Below are 24,615 nucleotides of genomic sequence, written 5' to 3' on the forward strand. Positions count from 1 at the left end.
CTATATTGCTGTTTACTAGCAGATCAGACTTACAGGCCCCTGTCTAAAGTAAATGGTGCAACTGCAGGAGAGGGAATTCTTCTACCTCATGCTGATGAAACTCAGTGGTTGGAGAGCCCCAAAAGCCCACAAAGCTGCCACAAGGCAACAGGCACAGAGGGTAATTTCTCAAGCTCTTTAGTGCTCAGGATTCAAGGCTATCAAATCCAAGCACAATTTGAGTCTGAGCAAAGAATGAGTACACTCTCTCAGTTTGGGCTGTACATTCAAACTTGTGCATGCAAGTTTATGCACCAAACCCCTAGTTTCCATATGCAACAAGGTATGTGCATACCTCGTACCTTGTATTGCCAACCTTGAGCATTCAAAAATCATCAGTCAAGCCTTAAAAATTCATGTGACTGGCTTAAAAATGTTGAGATTTAATAAACAAAGGTTGGGTTCTTTTTATTTGCCTTCTGGCTTTGAGCTTTTAGAATGCTCTCAGGTTGTTACATTTTAGAGCTGTTCTCTGCAACCATGAGGACTAGAAACTTACTTTTAAAAAATCAAAGCTGAAGTTTTAATGTATCTCTTGACTCCAGGAGCTGGAGCTTTAAGAAACACACCAAATATCATGACAGTTATGATAAAATTATGAGAGCTGGCAAAATTGAGTACATAGACAAATTCAAGTTTTGGTGACAACAAATGCATCCAGAAGGAGATAGAACATGTAAGACCAGGAAAGACTTTGCAAAAAGAGTCTTAGGAGGTCTCACAGCAACAGAGCTGTGCAGTTGAGCTGTGCAGTGCGGTCCCAGCCACATACAAACTTCTTAGAGGTTAAGTCTGTCCATCTGAATGGTACAGATCCAGCTTTAAAAAAATCAGGCAGAGAGGATGCCCGTGGATTAGAGGTGTTACTGCAGTCCTGAGGGTGTAGTAGCAGCTGGAAAAAAGCTCTGATGGTATTTTGTGGCCTAAGGGGAGGTTCTGTCCTGCCCTGACCCCCATATCAATCCCCTATGCAAAAACATGCAAAAACGCTTTACTAGTTCTTTGCACAGGGATCAGGATTTGGCCTCTGAGCATATGCATTCTTTGTGATCAACTCTGCTTTTATACAGCATAATAGTTACAAAAGACAGAGAAGGAATTTGAATAAGGAAAGTTGTGCTGATTGATCTTGCCCAGGGATACTATAGCGCAAAGTGTCTGAGTAGGTGTTTCCATTATAAACTCATTGTTAAGTGGTTTACGACTTGCCTGCTTCAATTCTCTCTGGGCTCAAACTTGTTATACATGTTCTACCATGGAAGAAAAGGTTTTGCCTTACAAACTGAGAGATGGAGACTAAAATCAATTTAGAGCTGTTTTTAGATTTAAAAAGTTATCTGTGGCTTCAGAAACTTTTTGAACTAAAGATATTAAAAGCTGAAATTTGCCAGGTTCCTGATTCTTCTCATACTGGTGCTTTTTGACAGTGATTAAGCAAATTAAAGTTATACAAAAAGTATGTGGCTATATACAGCTACTATATGTTACTTTGCATTTTTTAAAATTGGCTCTGAGTAAGATGTATTGAAATGTTAATTTTGTTCTAAAGCATTATTTACATCTGAAAGATCACAGTCCTTTACAGCAAAATCTGGGATCCTGAAGTTCTAATACAGCCCATCTGTATAAGTCTTATTCACCTGTTATTCAATCCATACTGAAGACAAGTGTGGGTAAATCCCAAGCAGCACTAAAGCCCTCCCCTCCCACAGATGGGAGCTCTGTATCAAACTGACTGATCCTGGTAGCTGGTGTGAAAAAAAGACAGTCAGGTGCTGCAAAGCTAATCCTACCAAGTTCCAGGAGTGGACATAGAGCAGGTGCAGGTAATTTCGCTACCCCTCAGCCAGCCATGGCCTGTCTGCCTGGCATAATCCCCAAATTATGATATACAGGTGATGAGAGAGAACGCCTAACAATAGAAGGTGAGTACTCAAGTCTTAAAGACCGTTGCATGTTAAACCACTTTGCTTAATCAGAGCCATGCTGTTTTGAGTGTAACAAATTCAATGAAAACAAATCTAGCCTGTTCTACAGCAACTTGAATCAATATTTGTTCCTGAAACTTTCCAGACTTAAATTTCAAACTCTGTATAATATAAAACTCAGTCCCCAGTACAACTTTAGCTACAGCTATATTGCAGACCCCAAGAGTTATAATAGTGAATGTGAAATATCAAATCAAAATATTTTCTTCAGTCACATAATGCATTTACCTGTATAGGACCAGTCAATCTCTTCAATCATTTTTCTCTGCTGTCTATAGTATCCATAAACCAAATCTACAAAAAAAATAATAAAAACAGAAAAGTATCAGTAACAAAAAAAAAAAAAAAAAAGAAGGGATGAATCCACAAACAAGTTGTGATGCCGGTAGACCAGGTACCAGCTCATGCCAGAACCCCAGTCCAATTCACTTGTATGTTAGTATAGATCAAAGTGATTGTTAAAGGTATGAGTGTATTTAGTATTTAAATGTCTTGAATACTAGTGGGATGTTATTTGCATTGTTTTTACTTATTGCATCCCATTATAATGTTGTAGCAAACATTTACATTGTGTATACCCCTGGGACTAAATAACACATCAAACAAGAAAGAAGCCTTGTGGAATTGAGATGAAGAACTTTAACAGAAAAAGTGCTAACTTCAAAGCAAGTGGCCATTGTGTGTGATGATCAGAGGTCAAAGACTCAAAATGCATTCCTCACTCCATTATCAAAGGAAAAGCCCATGTGGGTAGTGACATTGTCAGCTTGTTTTCTGTGAGAAGTATGGACTCAAGGAAAGGTCTGGCATTTCTGGACTATTTGGACTCTTATAGGGAAGTGTACCAGATGCAAAACAGAGTTCCTCAGACACCTTTTGGATATTCTGGAAGAGACTTTTGGGAATGTGGCAATTTATAACATTACTGCCACCATTGGAGTTACAAACTGTGACTCACCAGTGCCTATATTTAAACTCTCAATAACTCTCATGTCCTTTTCTTAGCTAATAAACCTTTAGTTAGTTTACTATAGAACTGGCTTCCAGCATTGTCTTTGGTGTAAGATCTAGTGTACCAATTGATCTGGGGTAAGTGACTGGTCTCTTGTGATTGGAAGCAACATAAAATTAAATATGATGTAATTTTTGTCATAAAAGCTCATTTAGACTGGAGAGGCTAGGGGGACTGTCTGTGGCTCCATAGTTAGACCAGTATAGTGATCCAGGAGTTCACATTTGTTAATGGCTTGGTGAAATCTAATTATAGAACACTCTACCACTTTGGGGTTTCTGCCCTGAGGTAGGCTCTCACAGTCATGAGCCACTCCAGACAGTGTGACACAAGTGAATTATCATTTCTAATGCCTAGACATTTATTAAATTCACCTGTTTTAGATTTTGAATGGTAAATATAGGATAAACAAAACACTAATGCCATCAATATTGCAGTCTACATTGGTCTTATAAGCAAATATGCACAAAATAGTAATGTATTTTAGTAGTTTTATTTGAATGTAGATTATTGACCACTTTTAAAGCCTTTGCTCATCCACATTTGATATACTTGTAGGTAGCAGGACTAATGAAACATATCTTTCTTCTTTCCAGTCTTCATTCCGTCCTCATTCCCTTCTTTCCATTCTCCATCACATCTAAAGTACAGCAACTGGCACCAGAAACTCCCACTTCCAGAAAATGTATTCCTTCGTGGCCCTTCAGAAATGGTCAATTCTGGCTCCACTGAAGTCAGTGAGAATTTTGACATTGACTTCAAGGGGCCAGGATTTCACTCTAAGGGTATGTCTACACTACAGGATTATCCCGATTTTATATAAACCGGTTTTGTAAAACAGATTGTATAAAGTCGAGTGCACGCGGCCACACAAAGCACAATAATTCAGCAGTGTGCATCCATGTACCGAGGCTAGCGTCGACTTCTGGAGCATTGCACTGTGGGTAGCTATCCCGTAGTTCTCGCAGTCTTCCCCGCCCATTGGAATTCTGGGTTGAGATCCCAGTGCATGATGGTGCAAAAACAAACAGTGTCGCGGGTGATTCTGGGTAAATGTCATCACTCATTCCTTCCTCCGTGAAAGCAACGGCAGACAATCATTTCATGCCCTTTTTCCCTGGATTGCCCTGGCAGACGCCATAGCATGGCAACCATGGAGCCTGTTTTGCCTTTTGTCACTGTCACCGTATGTGTACTGGATGCCGCTGTCAGAGGCGGTACTGCTGCGCTACACAGCAGCATTTATTTGCCTTTGTAAGATAGCAGAGACGGTTATCAGTCGTTCTGTACCATCTGCCATGCCATTGTAAATTGACGATGAGACGATGGTTATCAGTCATTCTGTACTGTCTGCTGCTGTCATGGGTGCTCCTGGCTGGCCTTCACTGAGGTCGGCCAGGGGCGCAAAGACAAAAATGGGAATGACTCCCCGGGTCATTCCCTCCTTTATGTTGTATCTAAAAATAGAGTCAGTCCTGCCTAGTATATGGGGCAAGTGTATTAGAGAACCAGTGTACCAGAGAGCACAGCTGCTCTGTGTCAGATCCCGCAGAAATGATGAGCTGCATGCCATTCTAGGGGGTGCCTCTGCAACAACCCCACCCGTTGCTTCCCTCCTCCCCCAACCCTCCTGGGCTACCATTGCAGTTTCCCCCCATTTGTGTGATGAAGTAATAAAGAATGCAGGAATAAGAAACACTGACTTTTTAGTGAGATAAAATGAGGTGGAGGCAGCCTCCAGCTGCTATGATAGTCCAGGCAGGACATTAAACGGTGTGGGGGAAAGGAGTCCAGCATCCCGCTGCTATGATAGTCCAGGCAGTACAGAATCTTTTCTTTACACATGAAAGAGGGGGGGCTGATGGAGCTCAACCCCCAGTTGCTATGATGAAGACGGTTACCAGCTGTTCTGTACCATCTGCCGGGATGATCGGGAGTCATTCTTATTTTTACCCAGGCGCCCCCAGCCGACCTCACCTGAGGCAAGCCAGGAGCACTCACAGGATGATGACGAGGATGGCTACCAGTCCTTCTGCACTGTATCATCTGCCACCAGGGAAGGAAGGAGAGAGGATGCTGCTGTTCAGTGCCACAGCACCGTGTCTACCAGCAGCATGCAGTAGACATACGGTGACATTGAAAAAGTCAAGAAACGATTTTTTTCCCTTTTCTTTCATGGGGGGAAAGAGGGGGTAAATTGACAAGATATACCCTTAACCACCCCAGACAATGTGTTTGACCCTACAGGCATTGGGAGCTCAGCCAAGAATGCAAATGCTTTTTGGAGACTGCGGGGACTGTGGGATAGCTGGAGTCCTCAGTACTCCCTCCCTCCCTCCATGAGCATCTATTTGATTCTTTGGCTTTCCGTTACGCTTGTCACACAGCGCTGTGCTGTGGACTCTGTATCATAGCCTGGAGATTTTTTTCAAATGCTTTGGCATTTTGTCTTCTGTAACGGAGCTGTGATAGAACAGATTTGTCTCCCCATACAGTGATCAGATCCAGTATCTCCCATACGGTCCAAGCTGGGGCTCTTTTTGGATTTGGGACTGCATCGCCATTCGTGCTGATCACAGCTCCATGCTGGCCAAACAGGAAATGAATTTCAAAAGTTTGCGGGGCTTTTCCTGTCTACCTGGCCAGTGCATCTGAGTTCAGATTGCTTTCCAGAGTGGTCGGATACTGCCCGAAGGTCAGTACCGTCGATTTGCGGCCACACTAACCCTAATCAGACATGGCAATACCGATTTCAGCGCTACTCCTCTCGTCGGGGAGGAGTACAGAAACTGGTTTAAAGAGCCCTTTATATCGATATAAAGGGCCTCGTTGTGTGGACAGGTGCAGGGTTAAATCGGTTTAATGCTGCTAAAATCAGTTTAAACGCATAGTGTAGACCAGGCCTAAGTCTTTCTTTGTCCAGCATGTGACTGGACTTCATTTGATAAGGGAAACAAAACTTTCTGCACTGGAATTTCAGCACTGAATAGAAAAATTGGTTACTATTAAAAGTGCGTATTATACCTTGATTTATGTAGTTTTGTTTTTAGATGAATATCCACCATTAAATAACCTCAGACCAAACTCTGCTCTCACTAATGCCCATACAACTCCTGTGACTTTATTGGTGTGCACAGGTGATAAAAGCAGAATCTAGGCCCTCATGTTTAGACAGAGGCTGCAGGGGTTTTGAGAATCCCTGTCATATTTTAGGGTCATAACATAAAAATGGTCTCTCTGTATCAAGGTGACAAATACAGGGTCATTTGTTTAACAGAATATTGAATAAACAGCCTTATTCAAAAAGAATACAATTCAAAGCACTCCAGCAACTATATCCATGTAAATACAAAAAAAAAATAGAAACCTTACTGCCTTACTATATTGTACTTACAACTTGGAAACAGAAGATTAGAAAGCAGGAAACAGAAATCACTTCTCATAGCCGAGAGAGTGCAGGCAGAAGACCCAAGAACAAAGGACTCACACACAAAAAACCCTCCACCCAGATTTGAAAAAGTCTTGTTTCCTGATTGGTCCTCTGGTCAGGTGTTTCAGATTACTTCTTTCCAGGTGTAAGAGACATTAACCCTTAGCTATCTGTTTATGACAAGTTTCTTTAAACATTGTTCAAAAGAAGCACACTGTAACCTACTGCAGAAAACAATTAACTATGCAGGCATACCAAGTGCATGTACTGATTATCTTTTTTGAGAAAAAGCTGTAAGATGTTGTAAAACTCTGCTCATATTGTGCCATTGATAAAATTTTACAAAAACAAACAAGTTAGCTCAGCAAGGTCCCTATATTATTTTCACCAGGAACCTTGGAAGAAAGCCATCATATATTATTGATTATAGGGCATTACAATTATAGTTGCTTCTGAGCAAGAATATTTACATATATATCACAATAATTTTCCAGTTGTTTCCCTGGAGCATGTTGCTGATTCTGACAGGACACCTGAATCATCCACATGACTCCAACTCCTTTAAGACATTTCCCCTGAAATCTTGCAGCCCCTATACATGTGTACATCCACTGTAGTCAACAGAATTTGGTGTGCACAAAAACAGCAGGATAAGGCCCTTAGGAGGCAAAGTGGTAAGTGAGCTATGTGTAGAGTGTAACTGAAAGTGACAGCCAAGCCATGCGTTATGTATATTAGCACTTTTTCTGTACCACATTATCAGTCTTTTATTTTAATCAATATGTAAAAGAAAGCTATTTAAGCCCTGATTCCCAGGTGTTAATTGCTGTCTCCAATTTCCTCCTTTATCTGTTGTTCTCCTAATTGTTACATCAAACAATCCGTTGGGCATTCATATGCTAATGAAGCAGAGTTTGGGCGCGAGAGAATACTACCACTTTTAAAATTCCATACGGAGAGGTCTGATGGACAAGGAGTGATAGCTTCAATGAACAAGAAAAAAAGGAGAAAGATTCACTTTTTTGGTGCATTATACACTTTTATACCCAGTAAATCTTGTGGGAAGCCTGTATAAATGCCAGAGGATTTTCTAAGTTCATACACCTTCTTTTTACTCTGCTATTCACCTATTGTACTCTTTACAAAACCCTCACAGAAAACTGATTTACAAATACTATGCTTTCCCGTATTTGCAATTGTTAACTTTTTCCTATTGCTCTCTTTCCATTTTAAAAAATTGAAAACTGCAGTACACACACACACAGAATGAACTGCTTTTGAGGAAGGTGATGGTGGAAGTAATGCACAGCTGGGGAGGGGAGAGTTTGAAAAGAAAGAGTGAGTGAAAGACAGAGAGAGGACACAAATGCAGCAGTTTTTCCTCAGTGGTACTGGTGTAATACTACTATGAGAAAATACAGTAATGCTTTGTGTAAATACTTGAGGTTGACCAGCTGAAGATGTATGGACAAAATAGGTGTGGGATATCTTTGTGTAATTTATTGTGTGTTACAATTAACAAATCTACAACCACTTTATTCCTGGCTACCTAGGAGTAGGCATCCAAGTAAATGCAATGCTTTATTGTGTTTAAATTAAAATTTTATTTTAGCTGAATGGAAGAAGAAAATAATTTAAAGAGGAAACAAAAAATGAAGTCAAATGTGCATTATTAGAAACTAATTTCTGGACCAAACGCTTGATTTTAAAAATTGATGGCAACATGGCTTTTGTAAAATTGACCCACAGTATTTCATCCAATACCTAAAAATAGTTTGAACTCTAATACCAGAGGTTTTATTTTATAAAGCAAAAATACTCCATGTTTTCCTGTGCACATAGGCTTGCCTGAAGCTGCAGAACATGTTTCCACAGCTTTTGATTTATTCATACAGCAAGTTGGTGGAGTCATAGGATCATGGGGGGGAGGGATAGCTCAGGGGTTTGAGCATTGGCCTACTAAACCCAGGGTTGTAAGTTCAATCCTTGAGGGGGCCATTAAGGGAACTGGGGTAAAAATCTGGGGATTGGTCCTGCTTGGAGCAGGGGGTTGGACTAGATGACCTCCTGAGGTCTCTTCCAACCCTAATAGTCTATGATTCTATGTTTTAGCCAGTTGCACGGCTACCTTTATATAAAAGTCAGATAGGAATGAAAAATAATTAAAATGCTTTTCATTTCATTTCCCTATTCCCCCACACTTCTACCAGGCCAAAAATTTCCTTGTGAGGCTGTGAAACTAATTTTCTTTTATTTCTGCACAAATGGATTTCAGTGGTGCACATAGCATTTCTACTGGCACTTAAGGGACATTTCTGGCAAGAGGCTACTCTGATGAAAATGGGTTACTACCAGGGTGACTCATTCATTGTTGGCCTTTTTGCATGTTCCAGTCCTTAGCTAGGAGGAGAAAATGGAGGAAGATAATTTTCTGGTTAAAATGGAGTACTGCCAAGACAAGATCTAGTAGTTATTTTTCACTATTATAAATATAAATACCCAGAGTCTCCTTTCACTTACATCAATTTTACCCCCATTCACCTCATCAGTTAAACTACCAGTTTAGCTCCATTTACCTTAGTGAAGTTACTCCTACTTTACTTCTGGGTATGTAAGATTGACTCATGCCCAGAAATTTTTATTAGTTAAATGCAAAAGTAAATAATGAATAGTTCTGTCAATAAAAACAAAAACACTTCTATGCCTGTGACCCTCATTTGTTCTGGCTCCTTTATATTACTGACATTGGGCAAAGGGGCCAGAGAGCATAAAAGGCCTTTAAAAACCTCAGATCCAGCCAGGAACCCTCCTCACAAGCTCCAACGCAGGAGACATTGCTCATGGCAGAAGGGGCATGTCTTTAACAGGTCTAGCATATGACAGAAATGGATTTTATTTAAAAACCATGGGCCATATTTTGATCTTAGTTATATCTGTTCAATCCTCACACACTTCATTAACGTTCCATAGAAAAACTGAGAACAGCATCTGCATCCATTACAATTCAGTAATTAGGAAAGAGTATGGCTAGAAAAATATTAAATACAAGTAAAACATAAATGAGTTTATTGCTTTTTAATCTTTATATTTGAATGTTTTCCCAGTATGAAAACTTTTAGGTTTCCCTATCCCCACAAACAAGGCATTTCAGCACTGCAATTTTATTAATATATGTACTATAAACATTATAAACACAACTTCATGTAAATACTACAACTAAGGCATTAGCAGGCACTTCTAACTGGACTTTGGGAAGGTTTTTTTTTACTATTAGTTCTTAGTAAGACTATACCTCATTGTTAATCTCACATCTATCAAGCCATACTTACTTTTGGGCCTAGCTTTTCTTATGACTATCATAAGTATCCTCAAAGAACTCAGGGGAGCAAAAGCTACTTAGTAGTAGTTAAGAGTTGCAGAATCAAGCTGTTAGAAATGTCCTGTTCTTGTGCACCATCTCTAAAGTTGAAACCATTTGTTTTCCCTATTTGTCTGACAGAGTCCAAATTTACTGACCTTCTAATTGCTTAGCAAGGTGTTAGTATTCACTCAGTGGCAAGTTCTGTTTAACTTACATCCATGCAATATTCAAATAAATAGGGTTGCATGGGTTTAAGTGAGCAGAATCTGGCCTCTAGACATTTGCCAGAAAGGGTGGGTGATTTTAAGAGTCTGAATGTCCTTTGCCCTTCATGGAGATAGAGTCCTCTTTGTGAGGATTTGTTGTCATTTGGAAGATGGGGATTACCTGCTTTTAATATTGATCTGCATGTATGTCTAGAGATTGCACCAAGGGCATTTTATAAAACTAAAATAACTTTTAAACACACACAAAAGCATTCAAACTAGCAGTGTTATGGTTAGTAGTCCACAGAGAGTCCAGTGAAACTGATATGCAAAACTCTCATAGATTTCAAGGACAGCAAGATCAGGCCAGGGTCTAGAGATGAGGTTTTATTTCACTCCCCTCATTTAAATTCTCCTCAGCAGTGTGTTCTTCCATTACAAAGCAGACTGGAATAAAACTTGCCTATCTTCTTTCTTCTGTGCACCCAGCCAGGTATGGACATGCTAAAGTTTTGTATAGGCTTAGAAATATTCATTGCAAGCGGACATTCACACTTTGCAGCTCTACATTAAAATTTTTTTCCTGACAGATGGGTTACAGGAGAAGCCTGGAAACATAGAGTTAATGAGTGATTCACACTGCTATGCCCAAGAAGCTGCAAACACATTACATTATCTATTATTGCATTTTCTGGCTGTCATTTATCATTTTTCTTGGCTACTTTCCAACCATTCTTGGCAGCATCATTTTTTCCCAAAGATTTGTTATTGAATTTGATGAATTTTTTCAGGCTGCTGTCGGCGAGAGACTGAATGTATGGTACGTATGCCACATATGTTGGTCACCATTAAAAAGTCAACAATGACCAAAAGTAGCCACACAGTTGTTTTTAGGTTACCATAATATTTCCCGGTGCTTAGTGCTTTTTCTTAAATACATCTGTTTGGTAAGTGTAGTAAGTGTTGAGTACCTCTGTCACTCAGTAAATGGTCTGTCAGTATGACATATTATGTAGGGATTTTTAATTTTTTTTAGAGAAGAGGTGAGAAATGCCTACAGGGAACTACATTAAGCTCATTTATTGTGTGACTTTAGCAAGATCTTAACACTGTGCTCTAATAGTTAGAAGAGAGTGTATTGACCAATTAAATAAATGTAAATGCATATGACTTTACTATCTGATTAACCTTGGGCAAGAGATGTCATAAAAGATAAAACACTTAATATTAACAATGAAGGCCGTTCTTGTGCATCCTACTAATGATCTTCTCAATGTATAGAAGCAGCATGCCTTGAAAGTTTCATCAGTGCATTCTAATAACTACCCAGATGATCCCACTGCATATTTTTAGTATTTATAACACAATGCCAGTCCATGTCATGCCTCAGGTTTGGATATGCCCAAGGCAGGAACCATTACATAGATAGTTTCCAGAATTCTTCCCAGCCTACAGACTGAATGCACATCCACTTTTCCTGAGCTTTTGCTGACCTATTAAAAAAGAACAAGCAATTAACATGTTCAGGAAAAACAGTCATCACAATTTTTGCTAAAAATCTTCATGCAATTTACTGGTTGCCTGCACTATTTTTAAATCTGTCAATATACTTAGTAAAGCAGGATATGGGAAGTCGATTTTATAAACCATTAGATTCTCATTTCCTATCTTCAGTAATTGCACCAGAGAGGGTGCAAAGGAGATATTCTGAGGGGAGGAATTCTGGTTAAATCAATGCTCCTAGGGAAAGCATGCTGGAATGGTCGCTCCACTGCAGAGGATACAGTGTATGCTTCCCTCTATGTCCAGCCAGCTCACTGGCCAACCTAGGGGTACAGGAGGTCATGGCCCCGTCTTCACCCATTTCATGCAGTTACTAACATGGATACTAACAAGGTTCTTACTCCCTAACATTGAGTCTGGCACGAGATGTAGGCCAGCAACCATCTGGACCTCAACCCAATAAGGGTTTGATATTTTTACATCAGTAATAAATGAATGTGCTGCACAGTTCTATACAGCAAAGCTTCATTACATTTCTAGACTGTAAACATACTGGTGTGTTGTACATTGGCTGTACTTAGAGAGTGTTCATTGACCTTAGGGTAAAACCAGGACCTCAGTACTTGCGATTTTCCCTAAAATATGTGTTAGTAAAGTACAGGGAATACTGCAGATACTGAGGTAATGGCAATTCTTAAATCTATACTCATGATATTTCTTCTACTGGACTCACTTTCTATTCTTCATTTCAGTGTATTGCTATTTATATTCCTGTTACCACCTGGTATATTTTTAGGGCCAAATGCTGGCTCTCCTGGATATGCATATGTGAGAGAAAAGGGATCTATGAGAGGAACTGTGAGGCATAACTGTTCCCTAATCCTGGTTCTCTGAAATCCCAGAAAACTGGCACTTTGCAGGCTCTCTTTGAATTCACAAGAGCTTCCCAAAAGCATTCCAAGGTGGGGCTCAGGAATCACGTGCACAAATATACCTAGAGTAGAACACATGTGATCGCTATGCTCTCATCCTTGGAGAAATCTGCATAAGAAGCTGTTTAGGGGTTGTGTGAAGCAACATGGCCAGCCAGAATATGGTGCGCGCACACACACACACACACACAATGCTGATTTGCACATATTTCAGATAAACCTGAAGAGAGTCAGAATTCAGCTAATTTCAGAATACAGAATCTATGCAGAATCCATTTCATATTTTTTCTCTCCAAGTATCTGCTGAATTCAGTTAACAGACAAATTTAGTTCTAAAAGTTGCCCCCAAATGCTGAAATAACAGCCTTTTAGGATGATGGGCAACAAGCTATCCAAGCTTAGATCATTTTCCTTAGCAAAGATACAGTGTTTAATCAATCATTGAAAATATGAAACTTTACCTTTCTGCAATCACCATCCACCATATAGACCAACGTTTTGATAACACAATAAAAAGGCCTTTTACCAATTCTTGTGTGGTACTGGTGCACCATATCTCTATTTGTTTGTTGAGCCACAAAATGCAGGTTAAGACCTTTTGTTACTTGTCATCTTGAACTTTGTCTGTAACACTAAACTGGAAAACTTCCCGTCAGCTAATCTCTCATAGGTTTCAAATTAGTTCAATGGAAATGAAAGTTCACATATTGTGGCATTTAGCTGTCAGTGCTCCCTAACCAAATGCCAACAGATCTTGGCTTTCTAGTGCAAGGAAATTAAATATTTGCAACAAAAATGAGATAAAGCCTGAGAACAAGGCATAGTCTCAACACTGTCACACAAAACCAGAAACTTCACAGCCATTATTTATTTTTGGTCAATTGCAATGACAATCACCCAGACAAAAAAAACAATTAACTGTACTTCCAACCAGACTTGGTGGGAGTGGAGGAGAAGAAGGGAATGATCTGTGAACTACCCATTGTGAGTAGTTTTCAGAAGCATCTAAGAGCTTAAGTGCCATTTTCAAAAAAAGTGACTTTAGGAGTAGAGGTGGTAAAGATTTTTCTCAAAAAACTTCCCTCCCCGAGGAAAAAAAATGCAGATTTGGGTTGACCAAAACATTTTGCAAATTCACATTGAATTTGCCAAAAATTGTGTCAGTAAACAAAACAAACAAAAAAACCAAACAAACCCACAAACCTTTAAAAAAAACAAACAAAAAATAAAAACCACAACCAAAAAAACGCATTTTGACATTCTCATAATGAAATATTTTGATTATTTGATTTGAAGTGACTTACTTGCAAAATTTCCTTTGATTTTTAACAAATAATAATGTAGAAAAAGCCCAAAATCAAAATGAAACATTTCATTTTTGGCTAAACGAAATGTGTAGTTGAACCAAAACCAAGTTTTTCCAACTTTGCAATTTGCTAAAAATCTCCAAAAAATTCAATTTTGGATCAACCCAAAACATTTTTTCCTAAATTTTTCAGAATTTCCAATGAACCAAAAAATACGTTTTTCACATAGCTCTACGTCTCTTAAAAAATAAATGGGATTAAGCTCCTACATGGCTAAATCACTTTTGAAAATGGAATTTAGAAGCCTAAATTGCTTAGGTCCTTTCGAAAATATCATTTTATGAGCCTAATCCAAAGCTTAAGGAACTCAGTGTAAAGACTCCAGTTGATTTCCATGGCCTTAGGATCACATGTTATAAAAGAGAAACTGAACTTTTTGTCCCCTCAGATTTTAGAGGAAACTTTATTCATTTGAATAGATATTCAGCTGCTACACTCTGCCTTCTTCAAATAATCCAGTAATGCTTTTCTTTGCCACCTTTTCTTTAGAAAAAACAGTAAATGATGTGATATAATACATCTCTAAGATACAATGAATACCTCTGTGCTCTTCAGATATTATTTGACAGGTAGGAATCTGGTCGATGGTACTTCCTTTTTCTCACTAGGGGGACATTTAAACTTGCAGCCGACCTTTTTAGAAAACATACATATACAGTATTTGTTTATATGTTATGTTTAAATTACTTTAGACATATGGGATTTCATTCTGCTTCTAGACACACTAGTTTGAATCCAGAGTACCTGAGGATAGAATCTAGCCCAACCTGTATGCAACAGTACTGCAATCTAGACACTGCACAGGATGCCTTCTTGATAATGAAAGCAACTATTTAGTGAATTAGATAGGTTTAAAATTCTGTTCAAGACGATAAATAGTTCATAAATAATATTTTGCCAAGGTAAAAAATTACTTTTACAAATCAAAAGCCAATTACTTTTTGGAGCACAAGACTAATTTATTTATCTTGGAAAACTTGCTGTAGATGCAAGCTTTATTTTTCAGTGGATTCTTGCTTGTTATCCAGTTTGACTGCTAGGCACTGAGCAGTGAAGCGAGTTGCCCAGGTTCATGCAGTGCAATGGCTTGGATTAAAACCAGAGTACCCCTGGCTTGTAGACCATTTTTCTCATCACTAAGCCACATGGATTCATCAAAATCATTGAACTACACTGGCAGCAGCCAAAAAATAATTTTGTCACTAACAAATTCTTCCCAAGGTGGCAGATTCCATACTTCAGTACTAGATATGGGATGGAATAAAAGTAGATCTATAAAAGTCAAACTTCATATTATCCTCACAAATAAATACTAAATTAGTTTTAATTAACTTTGTACCTCCCTTTAAAATTGATCCAGAGGAGAATACTGTATGTTTTTGAATTAAGGCTCCTTAGACATTTTACTTTACTTAAGCAGATTCTGTTTTCAAAGGTGGAGATGGGGCGGGTTGGGGGGGGCAGGGGAATCAATCATCAGGAATATAAACAGTTGGGTTTGTGGTGACTGAGAACTGCTGAGTGACATGCCTGATGGGTGTGAAAGTGACACATATCATGAGACACCTAGATGGATTTCTATTGAGGAACCTGTGCTCTGTAGTCATGATACATATTAGTACCAATGATGTCAGGAGATGTGAAAGAGGTCCTGGAACCTAAATTTAGCTCTAAATAGAAGGCTTAAATCCAGGGACTGAGTGATAGCTTTTTCTGAAATATTTCCAGTTCCATGCATAATACAGCTAGGCAAAGGAAAACTCAATGCATCATGTGACGCTGGCAGACCAGGTGTCAGCTCATGCCAGAGGCCCAGGCCAATTCACTTGTGTATTAGTATAGATCAAAGTGATTGTTAAATGTATGAGTGTATTTGTTTTTTAAACTTAATGAAAGCTAGTAGGATGTGACTTGCATTGTTTTCCACTTATCTGTAGCCCATTATGGTACCCTGAAAAGATTTTTGGGAAACTGGCAGTTTATTACATGACTGCCACCATTTGGAGTTACAAACTGTGACTCACCTGTGCATACATTTTACCTGCTTTTACCTCTCAATAACTCTCATTTCCTTTTCTTAGCTAATAAACCTTTAATTAGTTTACTGTAGAATTGACTACCAGCGTTATCTTTAGTGTAAGATCTAGAATACCAACTGATCTGGGGTAAGTGACTGGTTTCTTGGGACTGGAAGCAACCTAAAAGTAACCATTTTATCACAAATTCCCGTTTGTCCGGGTGGCAAGATAGACTGGAGTGTCTAAGGGGACTATCTGTGACTCCATGGAAAGACTGTAGAACAATGTTTTCGAAACTTGGGACACCGCTTGTGTAGGGAAAGCCCCTGGCGGGCCGGGCCAGTTTGTTTACTTGCTGCGTCCACAGCAGTGGCCAGCTCATCCCTCGGCCTGCACTGCTTCCAGCAGCTCCCATTGGCCTGGTGCAGCGAACCGCGGCCAGTGGGAGCTGCAATCGGCCGGACCTGTGGACACATAGACTCAGAGACTTTAAGGTCAGAAGGGACCATTATGATCACCTAGTCTGACCTTCTGCACAACGCAGGCCATACAATCTCACCCATCCACTTCTATAACAACCCCCTAACCTATGTCTGAGTTACTGAAATCCTCAAATTGTGGTTTGAAGACCTCAAGCTGCAGAGAATCTTCCAGCAAGTGACCTGTGCCCCATGCTGCAGAGGAAGGCAAAAAACCTCCAGGGCCTCTGCCAATCTGCCCTGGAGGAAAATTCCTTCCCAAATCCAATAATAAACAAACCTGCCCAGCCTGCCAGGGGCTTTCCCTGTACAAGCGGCATCCCAAGTTTGAGAAACACTGCTGTAGAGTGATCCAGGAGTTCACATTTGTCACTGGTTTGATGAAATCTAATTATAGAACCCATCACCAATTTGGGATATCTGTCCTGTTTTCTGACAGTCTGCCCTGAGGTAAGCACTCTCAGTCGTGAGCCACTCCAAACAGCGTGATGCATGGTTGAGAAGATGGTACAAAGTTTATTAGGCATTGGGGAACATTTTTCAAGAAAATGGAGCCAGAATTCTGGCCCGTAAATAAATAAGGTTTTGGAAGAGTGTTTAAATTAAGCGCTGGGGAAAAGCCAGCAGCAGGGATGCCAGAATAGGGGATGGTTGGGGGCTATGGCCCCATCTCTTTTTACTGGCTGTAAGGGTGAGCGACAGGGAGAGGGGATGGAAAGGAGTGAGCAGAGCCTCAGGGGGAAGGGGCATAGCAGGGGGCAGGGCCTCCGGGGAAAGGGGCAGTGTAGGGGCAGGGCCGTGGTTTGGGCACTGGTGATCTCCCCATTTTAGGGAGCTTCCACCACTCCTGGCCAGCAGCAGTTGAGAAGAAAATCAATGAAACAGAAACATCTGTTAAATACAACGCTATCTGTGTATCTAATAAAGGATAGGATGCAAATTACAACTGGAGTAGAACAAGGAGAGGGTAAAAATAGAGAGGTAAATTCTATAAAATCAGCAGGACATCAGATTAAGAAAATTAAATAATATTAGGTCTTTACTCTTGAACAACTAGAAGCCTATAGTTGTCTATCTACAAAATGCAAGTAGTTTAAAAGCAAATTTAGGTGAATTAGAATACCTTGCAATGGATGAAGACCTAAATATAATAGACATTATCAAAACAGACAAAAAATGATGGAATACTGTAATATCGGGTTATAAACTATGTAATCAAGAAAGACGAGCCTGAAGAGGTTGGGTTATAGAGTTTCATCTAAATGATTTCACAGAATCTAGCAAGGTAAAAATTCTGAGTAGACAGGAATACCAGGAATACATCGTTGAATCTGAATAGATACAAATTCCAAGCTATAAGGATATAAATATATTAGTAGGGCACGTGACTGGTCTCTGGATCAAGAAAAAGGAGATTGATCTCTCTCAATCCTGTTCAACCAGGGCAGCAGCAAAATGATAGACTGGCGGACTTCAACTACCACACATACACTGGTCAAACAGCACAATGGAACAACATTTAGAAAAACAATTTCTCAACATTTTAAGTGATTGCTTCTGGGAACAACTAGTTATTGAGCACAAAAGAACAGAGGCTAATCTTGACTTAGGCTTTGTCTACACTGCCAATTGAACGACAAAACTTTTGTCATTCACAGGTGCTTTAAAAAGCCACCTTCTCCCCAGAAAGACAAACATTTTGCCGCAATAAGTGGCAATGCAAACGGCTTGTTTTCAGCAGGAGCGCCTGACAATGTGATCCCCAGTTGTAGGGGATGGAAGTATTTTGTCCGCAAAAGTGCCGACAAACAGCGTTTACACTGCCCGACTTTTAATGACACGGCCATGTCAACGCAGTCATGTTGCTAAAAGCTGCGCAGTATAGACAAAGCCTTTAGTCTTCAGTAACACCTAGCAGCTAATTCAAGAAATGACTATAGCTGACCACTAAATAACAGTGACCGCAATATAATTGAGTTCAACTTCCAAGGGACAAGTAAGGTAACAAAAAGTGATACAGTGGCACTAAATTTCTGAAAGGGAAATTTCAACAAAATGAGACGGTTGGTCAAAAAAGATGTAAAGTTAAAAATAAAGGAAGTAAAATTCTTAATCCTAGCATGGATGCTACTTTTTTTTTTAAAGTCTCAGAAGAAATGTCTACTGCTGAACAGAAAGGGAACCAAGAAGGCAAAGACTAAACCAATATGGCTACATGGCAAGGCTCTAGAGGCTATTTGAACTAAACAGAAAACCTTAAAAATCTGCAGATGACAAAGTTATGCTATTTATAGGACTAGAGAGGACTGTGAAGAACTTCAGGGAGACAAAGTAGGTGAACGTGCAACAAAATTGGAAATGCTTTCGTCAATAAATGGCAAGTGATATACATATGAACTACTCTTATAACTCACAGCATTCTAAATTAACTATTGTCATAGGTTTCACCCCCACTCTGGACTTTAGAGTACAGATATGAGGACCTGCATGCGAACCCCTAAACTGAATTACCAGCTTAGATCTGGTTTTGCTGCCACCACTCCCAAGTACTAACTCCCTTCCCTGGGTAGTCTTGAGAGACTTCTTCACCAATTTCCTGGTGAACACTGATCCAACCCCTTGGATCTTAACACAAGGAGAATTTAACCATCCCCCCTTCTTTCCCCCACCAATTCCTGGTGAGTCCAGATCCAATCCCCTTGGATCTTAACATAAGGAAAAATCAATAAGATTCTTAAAAGTAAGACTTTTTATTAACTAAAAGAAAGGTAAAAGAAAAAAATCTCTGGGAGAAATTAGCATATCAACTACTCTCACAGACAACAGATTCAAAATACATAGGATGTTCCCCTGGGCAAAACTTAGTACACAAAAGAATTCCCAATTTGATTATTCCTCTAATTGCACAAAGACAAAGTCACAAAGGAAAATAAACATAAACCTATTTATTCTTGTCTAAAACTTACTACTCTGATAAGAGGCTGGTTCCTTGATCTTTTCCACTCCGTCTGAAACTGAAACTGACCAAGACAAAGGAATTTCCCTCCTTCCTTTTGAAACATCCTGTCCCCCCATCGGTTTCTCTGGTCAGGTGTCAGCTAGGTGAACTTCCTAACCCTTTACAGGTAAAAGAGGCATTAACCCTTAACTATCTGTTTCTGACAACTATCAACTCAAGAAAGGGACCTTCAACATAGATTGCTCAATTAAGACTTTGGAATTCACAAAACCCCTGCTGCACCTGCAGTCAAAAAAGCTAATAAGATGATAGGATGAATAAAGCTGGGATGGTGATGAGTACAAAGAATATTATAATGCCTTTATATAAATCAATGTTGCAGCCTCGTTTGGAATATTGTGTACAGTATTGAGCACTCCATCTAAAAAAAAAAAAGTATATTGAAGAACTAATGAGAGTGATGAGAATGCTCAAGGGTGTGGAAAAACTAATAAAAAGAGAGATGGACAAGACTGGGATTCAAATAAATCTGTTAGTCTTTAAGGTGCCACCGGATTCCTCTCTGTTTTTAAGACTGGGATTGTTAACCTTGGAAAGGAGATGAATCAGAGGGGATAAAATATATGTAAAATAATGAATGGGCTAGAGAAGGGAGACTGAGAACTTTGGTTATCCATTCCTCAAAACACAAGAACAAGGGGACATTCAATTAAATTAAAAAGGTGGAAAATTCAAAACCAATTAAAGGAAATACTTTTCCACACAATAAGTCATTAAATTGCTGAACTCATTGCCACAGGAATTCACGAGGCCAAAAATTGACTACGATAATTATTAATGTTGCTTTTTCCTTGGGATCTCTCTTTAGGTACTGCAGCATCTGCTTGTGTTGAGCTCTTGACTGGCTATTCACACATGCACACCGTGAAGGCAGTGAATCTTATCATAGTCTCAGACTCATAGACTCCAGGACTGGAAGGGACCTCGAGAGGTCATCTAGTCCAGTCCCCTGCCCTCATGGCAGGACCAAATATTGTCTAGACCATCCCTAATAGACATTTATCTAACCTACTCTTAAATATCTCCAGAGATGGAGATTCCACAACTTCCTTAGGCAATCTATTCCAGTGTTTAACTACCCTGACAGTTAGGAACTTTTTCCTAATGTCCAACCTAAATCTCCCTTGCTGCAGTTTAAGCCCATTGCTTCTTGTTCTATCATTGGAGGCTAAGGTGAACAAGCTTTCTCCCTTCTTCTGATGACACCCTTTTAGATACCGGAAAACTGCTATCATGTCCCCTCTCAGTCTTCTCTTTTCCAAACTAAACAAACCCAGTTCCTTCAGCCTTCCTTCATAGGTCATGTTCTCAAGACCTTTAATCATTCTTGTTGCTCTTCTCTGGACCCTTTCCAATTTCTCCACATCTTTCTTGAAATGTGGTGCCCAGAACTGGACACAATACTCCAGCTGAGGCCTGACCAGCGCAGAGTAAAGCGGAAGAATGACTTCTCATGTCTTGTTTACAACACATCTGTTAATGCATCCCAGAATCACGTTTGCTTTTTTTTGCAACAGTATCACACTGTTGACTCATATTAAGCTTGTGGTCTACTATGACCCCTAGATCTCTTTCTGCCATACGCCTTCCTAGACAGTCTCTTCCCATTCTGTATGTGTGAAACTGATTGTTCCTTCCTAAGTGGAGCACTTTGCATTTATCTTTGTTGAACTTCATCCTGTTTACCTCAGACCATTTCTCCAATTTGTCCAGATCATTTTGAATTTTGACCCTGTCCTCCAAAGCAGTTGCAATCCCTCCCAGTTTGGTATCGTCCACAAACTTAATAAGCGTACTTTCTATGCCAACATCTAAATCGTTGATGAAGATATTGAACAGAACCGGTCCCAAAACAGACCCCTGCGGAACCCCAATTGTTATACCTTTCCAGCAGGATTGGGAGCCATTAACAACTAATCTCTGAGTACGGTTATCCAGCCAGTTATGCACCCACCTTATAGTAGCCCCATCTAAATTGTACTTTCCTAGTTTATCTATAAGAATATCATGCAAGACCGTATCAAATGCCTTACTAAAGTCTAGGTATATCACATCCACCGCTTCTCCCTTATCCACAAGGCTCGTTATCCTATCAAAGAATGCTATCAGATTAGTTTGACACGATTTGTTCTTTACAAATCCATGCTGGCTATTCCCTATCACCTTACCACCTTCCAAGTGTTTGCAGATGATTTCTTTAATTACCTGCTCCATTATCTTCCCTGGCACAGAAGTTAAACTAACTGGTCTGTAGTTTCCTGGGTTGTTTTTATTTCCCTTTTTATAGATGGGCACTATATTTGCCCCCTTCCAGTCTTCTGGAATCTCCCCCGTCTCCCATGATTTCCCAAAGATAATAGCTAGAGGCTCAGATACCTCTTCTATTAACTCCTTGAGTATTCTAGGATGCATTTCATCAGGCTCTGGTGACTTGCAGGCATCTAACTTTTCTAAGTGATTTTTTACTTGCTCTTTTTTTATTTTATCTTCTAAACCTACCCTCTTCCCGTAAGCCTTCACTATATTAGACATCTTCCTAAACAACGTCGGTGGTCTATTCAATTATATTAACTTGTAGGAAAATTCTTGCTCTTGTTAACACACATGGGAAAAGACTTTGTGGCTAACAGAGACAGAGACAGTTTCAATTAAAAAAAAAAAAAAAAGGGGCCAGCCATTATGTTTCTTATCTATTTGCTCCTGCTCTGTCCTGCTGAGAAGTTGCTGTCACCTTCTCTATGTCAATCAGTCTCTCCATCTGTGCTTTGTTTGAACTTTCGGTAACCACCATCACTCCTGCTCTAGTTTGAAACTGAAATATACTCACCAGTAGAGAGGAACAGAGGCACAGTATGTTGTATGAAAATTATTCCTGGAATTAATATTTCCAAAATTCCATTAGGGTCAACTACCACTGTCTTTGCTATGTTAGTTCAGAACCCGAAGTACAAAACCATGTTTCTTTGCATTGGAAAGCTGTTGGATGATGTCATTTTAAGGGACGGTCAGGAAATATAGTTTCCATTCTCTTTGAATTTAGCTTCACGTAGCATCACAGCAAATTAATGTAGTCCTAAAATTTGTGTTACATGATGGCAATACCTACTTCATAAAAAAAAAAAACTAAATAAGAAACTAAAATAATATGGATGACCTATGCAGTACTTTTATTCTATTACATTTGCTCTATTGATTTTTATCATTATAATCTTCAGCAAACTGTATATGCATGTATATAAATGCAAGTATAATATTAAACTTTGGAAATATCTGGTAGCATATTAAGCTATGATGTTAAGTGATCTTTTACTGTTGCTGAAATGACATTCTGAGGAAGCTGAACTGGGCATTAATTTCTTGATCTTGCAAGTTTAATACCTGCTGACTGTGAAAATGAACACAGGTTATCTAAAACAGATGTAGTTGGTACTACTCGCTCTTACTATGATTTAATGTAATTACTGAACATAACAAAAAAAAGTCCAAAGTGGCACATATGGTCTTGAGTTTTCCTCCAAGAATAGAGTGGGATGCAATTTGAGCCATTCTGTTCGCACCAGGTCTGCTATGTCATTGGAAGCATTCATTGCCAGTGGAAGCCTGGGGCAAAGCAGGCTATCCTTCCAGTGGGGGAGCAGATATGCCCTCTGACCAGGGTCCCATAGGAGCCCTATGGGTGGATGCTCTATGGGAGATTCTCTGAATCACCACTTCTGGGTGCTCTGGCCCCTCCACGCCTACTTTGTTGGATGTGTTGGCCATCTCATCCGCATCCTCCTCAGAGGTGTGGAATGGGAGTTGAGGGCCTTGTGCTGCAGACTTCCTGCTGCTTGGGGCTCACTGCCTGACATCAGTCAGCTTCCACTAGCAGAAGCTAGGCAATGAATCTGGGCCTATTCGACATAGTCATGCTTCCAGTTTCACAGTGGGAGTTATAAATAATTATGGGATTTTTTGTCTTGCGATGTATTTGTTCTCCAACTTTTCTGTATAATTTGCTTATGTCGTATAATAAGTGGTATCTTGAGTGTGGCAGGTGACCAGCATTAAGCTCTTTCAAAGAGAAACTCTTAATAAATGATGTCCAGCTCTGATTAACTTGGCTATCTGAATGCAAAGCATGTCTTGACTGCTTTCCATGAAAACAAGTGATCCTTTTCATGGCTTAATGCCATTGTAACTTCCTCCACACATTGAAGAGATTACCAAGGACACAGATCAGACTCCTTCCATTCAGACAAGTCTCTGGAAGTTTACATAAGTCTGCAGAGAGACCAGACAGCCAAGCCTTTACTGACTTGAGGCTTGTGATGAAACTTTCAAACAATACATATTTGTCTCAGAAAACTGAGTTCATAACTGAAAACTTCAAAAATAGTTAATGCGGGGAGGGAAACAAAGGTTTACATTTATTTTTAGACAGTTGTATCAAACACTTTCAATATATAATCAATATCTAATTGTGTTAAACTCATGATTTATGGTGAAAGCAAACCAACAACAGTTTAGAAATATTCAGCATAGAATAAAAATGACATCTTTCTCTACACACCACTGAGGGTTCTTCTTCTGATGTCAAAGTGTCATTTCAACAGGGGAACAAAGCTTAGCTCTGCCAGCACTCAGCTTGATCGAGGGGATGTCCTTAGCACAGCCTGGTTTTACTTTGTCTTTTTAACCCAACCCACTTTTGGGATGACACATTCTTTTGCTAAAACTGGTGTACCCATCCTCTCCACACCAGGTATTCATTGGGCCCAGAATGATTGAGAAACAATTAAGCAACCTTTATTCAAACAAGACTTGCACTGAACTCAGTTTTGGCCAGTTGATCAATATAGAATCATAGGATTTGAAGGAACTGCAATGGTCATGTAGTCTAACCCCTGACCAAAATGCAGGATTTTTTATGTCTAAACTGTCCTAGACAGATGGCTATCCAGTCTCTTTTTGTAAGCCTCCAGTGTAGGAGCTGCCTTGACTTCCCTAGGCAGTCTGTTCCATTGTCCTACAGTTCTTACAGTTCAGAAGTTTTTCTGGAGATTTAATCTAAATCTGCTATGCTGTAGTTTGAACCCACTGCCTCATGTCCTGCCTTCTGTGGCAAGAAAGAACAATTTTCCTCCATCTTTCTGATGGCAGCCTTTCAAGTATGAAGACCACTATCATGTCCCCACCTTAGTCTCCTCTTTTCCAAACTAAACTTACCCATTTCCTTCATCCTTTGCACATATGGCTTGCATTCCATCCCTTTGATCATC

At 39.6% G+C, this 24,615-nt stretch overlaps 2 protein-coding genes across 7 annotated transcripts in view; one reads left to right on the plus strand and one right to left on the minus strand.

Annotated features, from left to right (window-relative positions):
- Window positions 1-24,615, plus strand: part of LOC127042848 (uncharacterized) — a 394,053-nt gene that overhangs the window by 213,455 nt on the left and 155,983 nt on the right. The gene's annotated exons all lie outside the window — the stretch shown is intronic.
- Window positions 1-24,615, minus strand: part of PTPRZ1 (protein tyrosine phosphatase receptor type Z1) — a 199,419-nt gene that overhangs the window by 138,206 nt on the left and 36,598 nt on the right. For all 6 annotated transcript variants that reach the window (XM_050935994.1, XM_050935993.1, XM_050935992.1 and 3 more), the window contains exon 2: window positions 2,256-2,321. In XM_050935994.1, coding sequence (XP_050791951.1) covers window positions 2,256-2,321 — 66 coding nt within the window. The remainder of the gene's footprint in view (window positions 1-2,255; window positions 2,322-24,615) is intronic.

Source organism: Gopherus flavomarginatus, chromosome 1 (genome assembly GCF_025201925.1).
Source record: "Gopherus flavomarginatus isolate rGopFla2 chromosome 1, rGopFla2.mat.asm, whole genome shotgun sequence".
NCBI classification, from domain to species: Eukaryota; Metazoa; Chordata; order Testudines; family Testudinidae; genus Gopherus; species Gopherus flavomarginatus.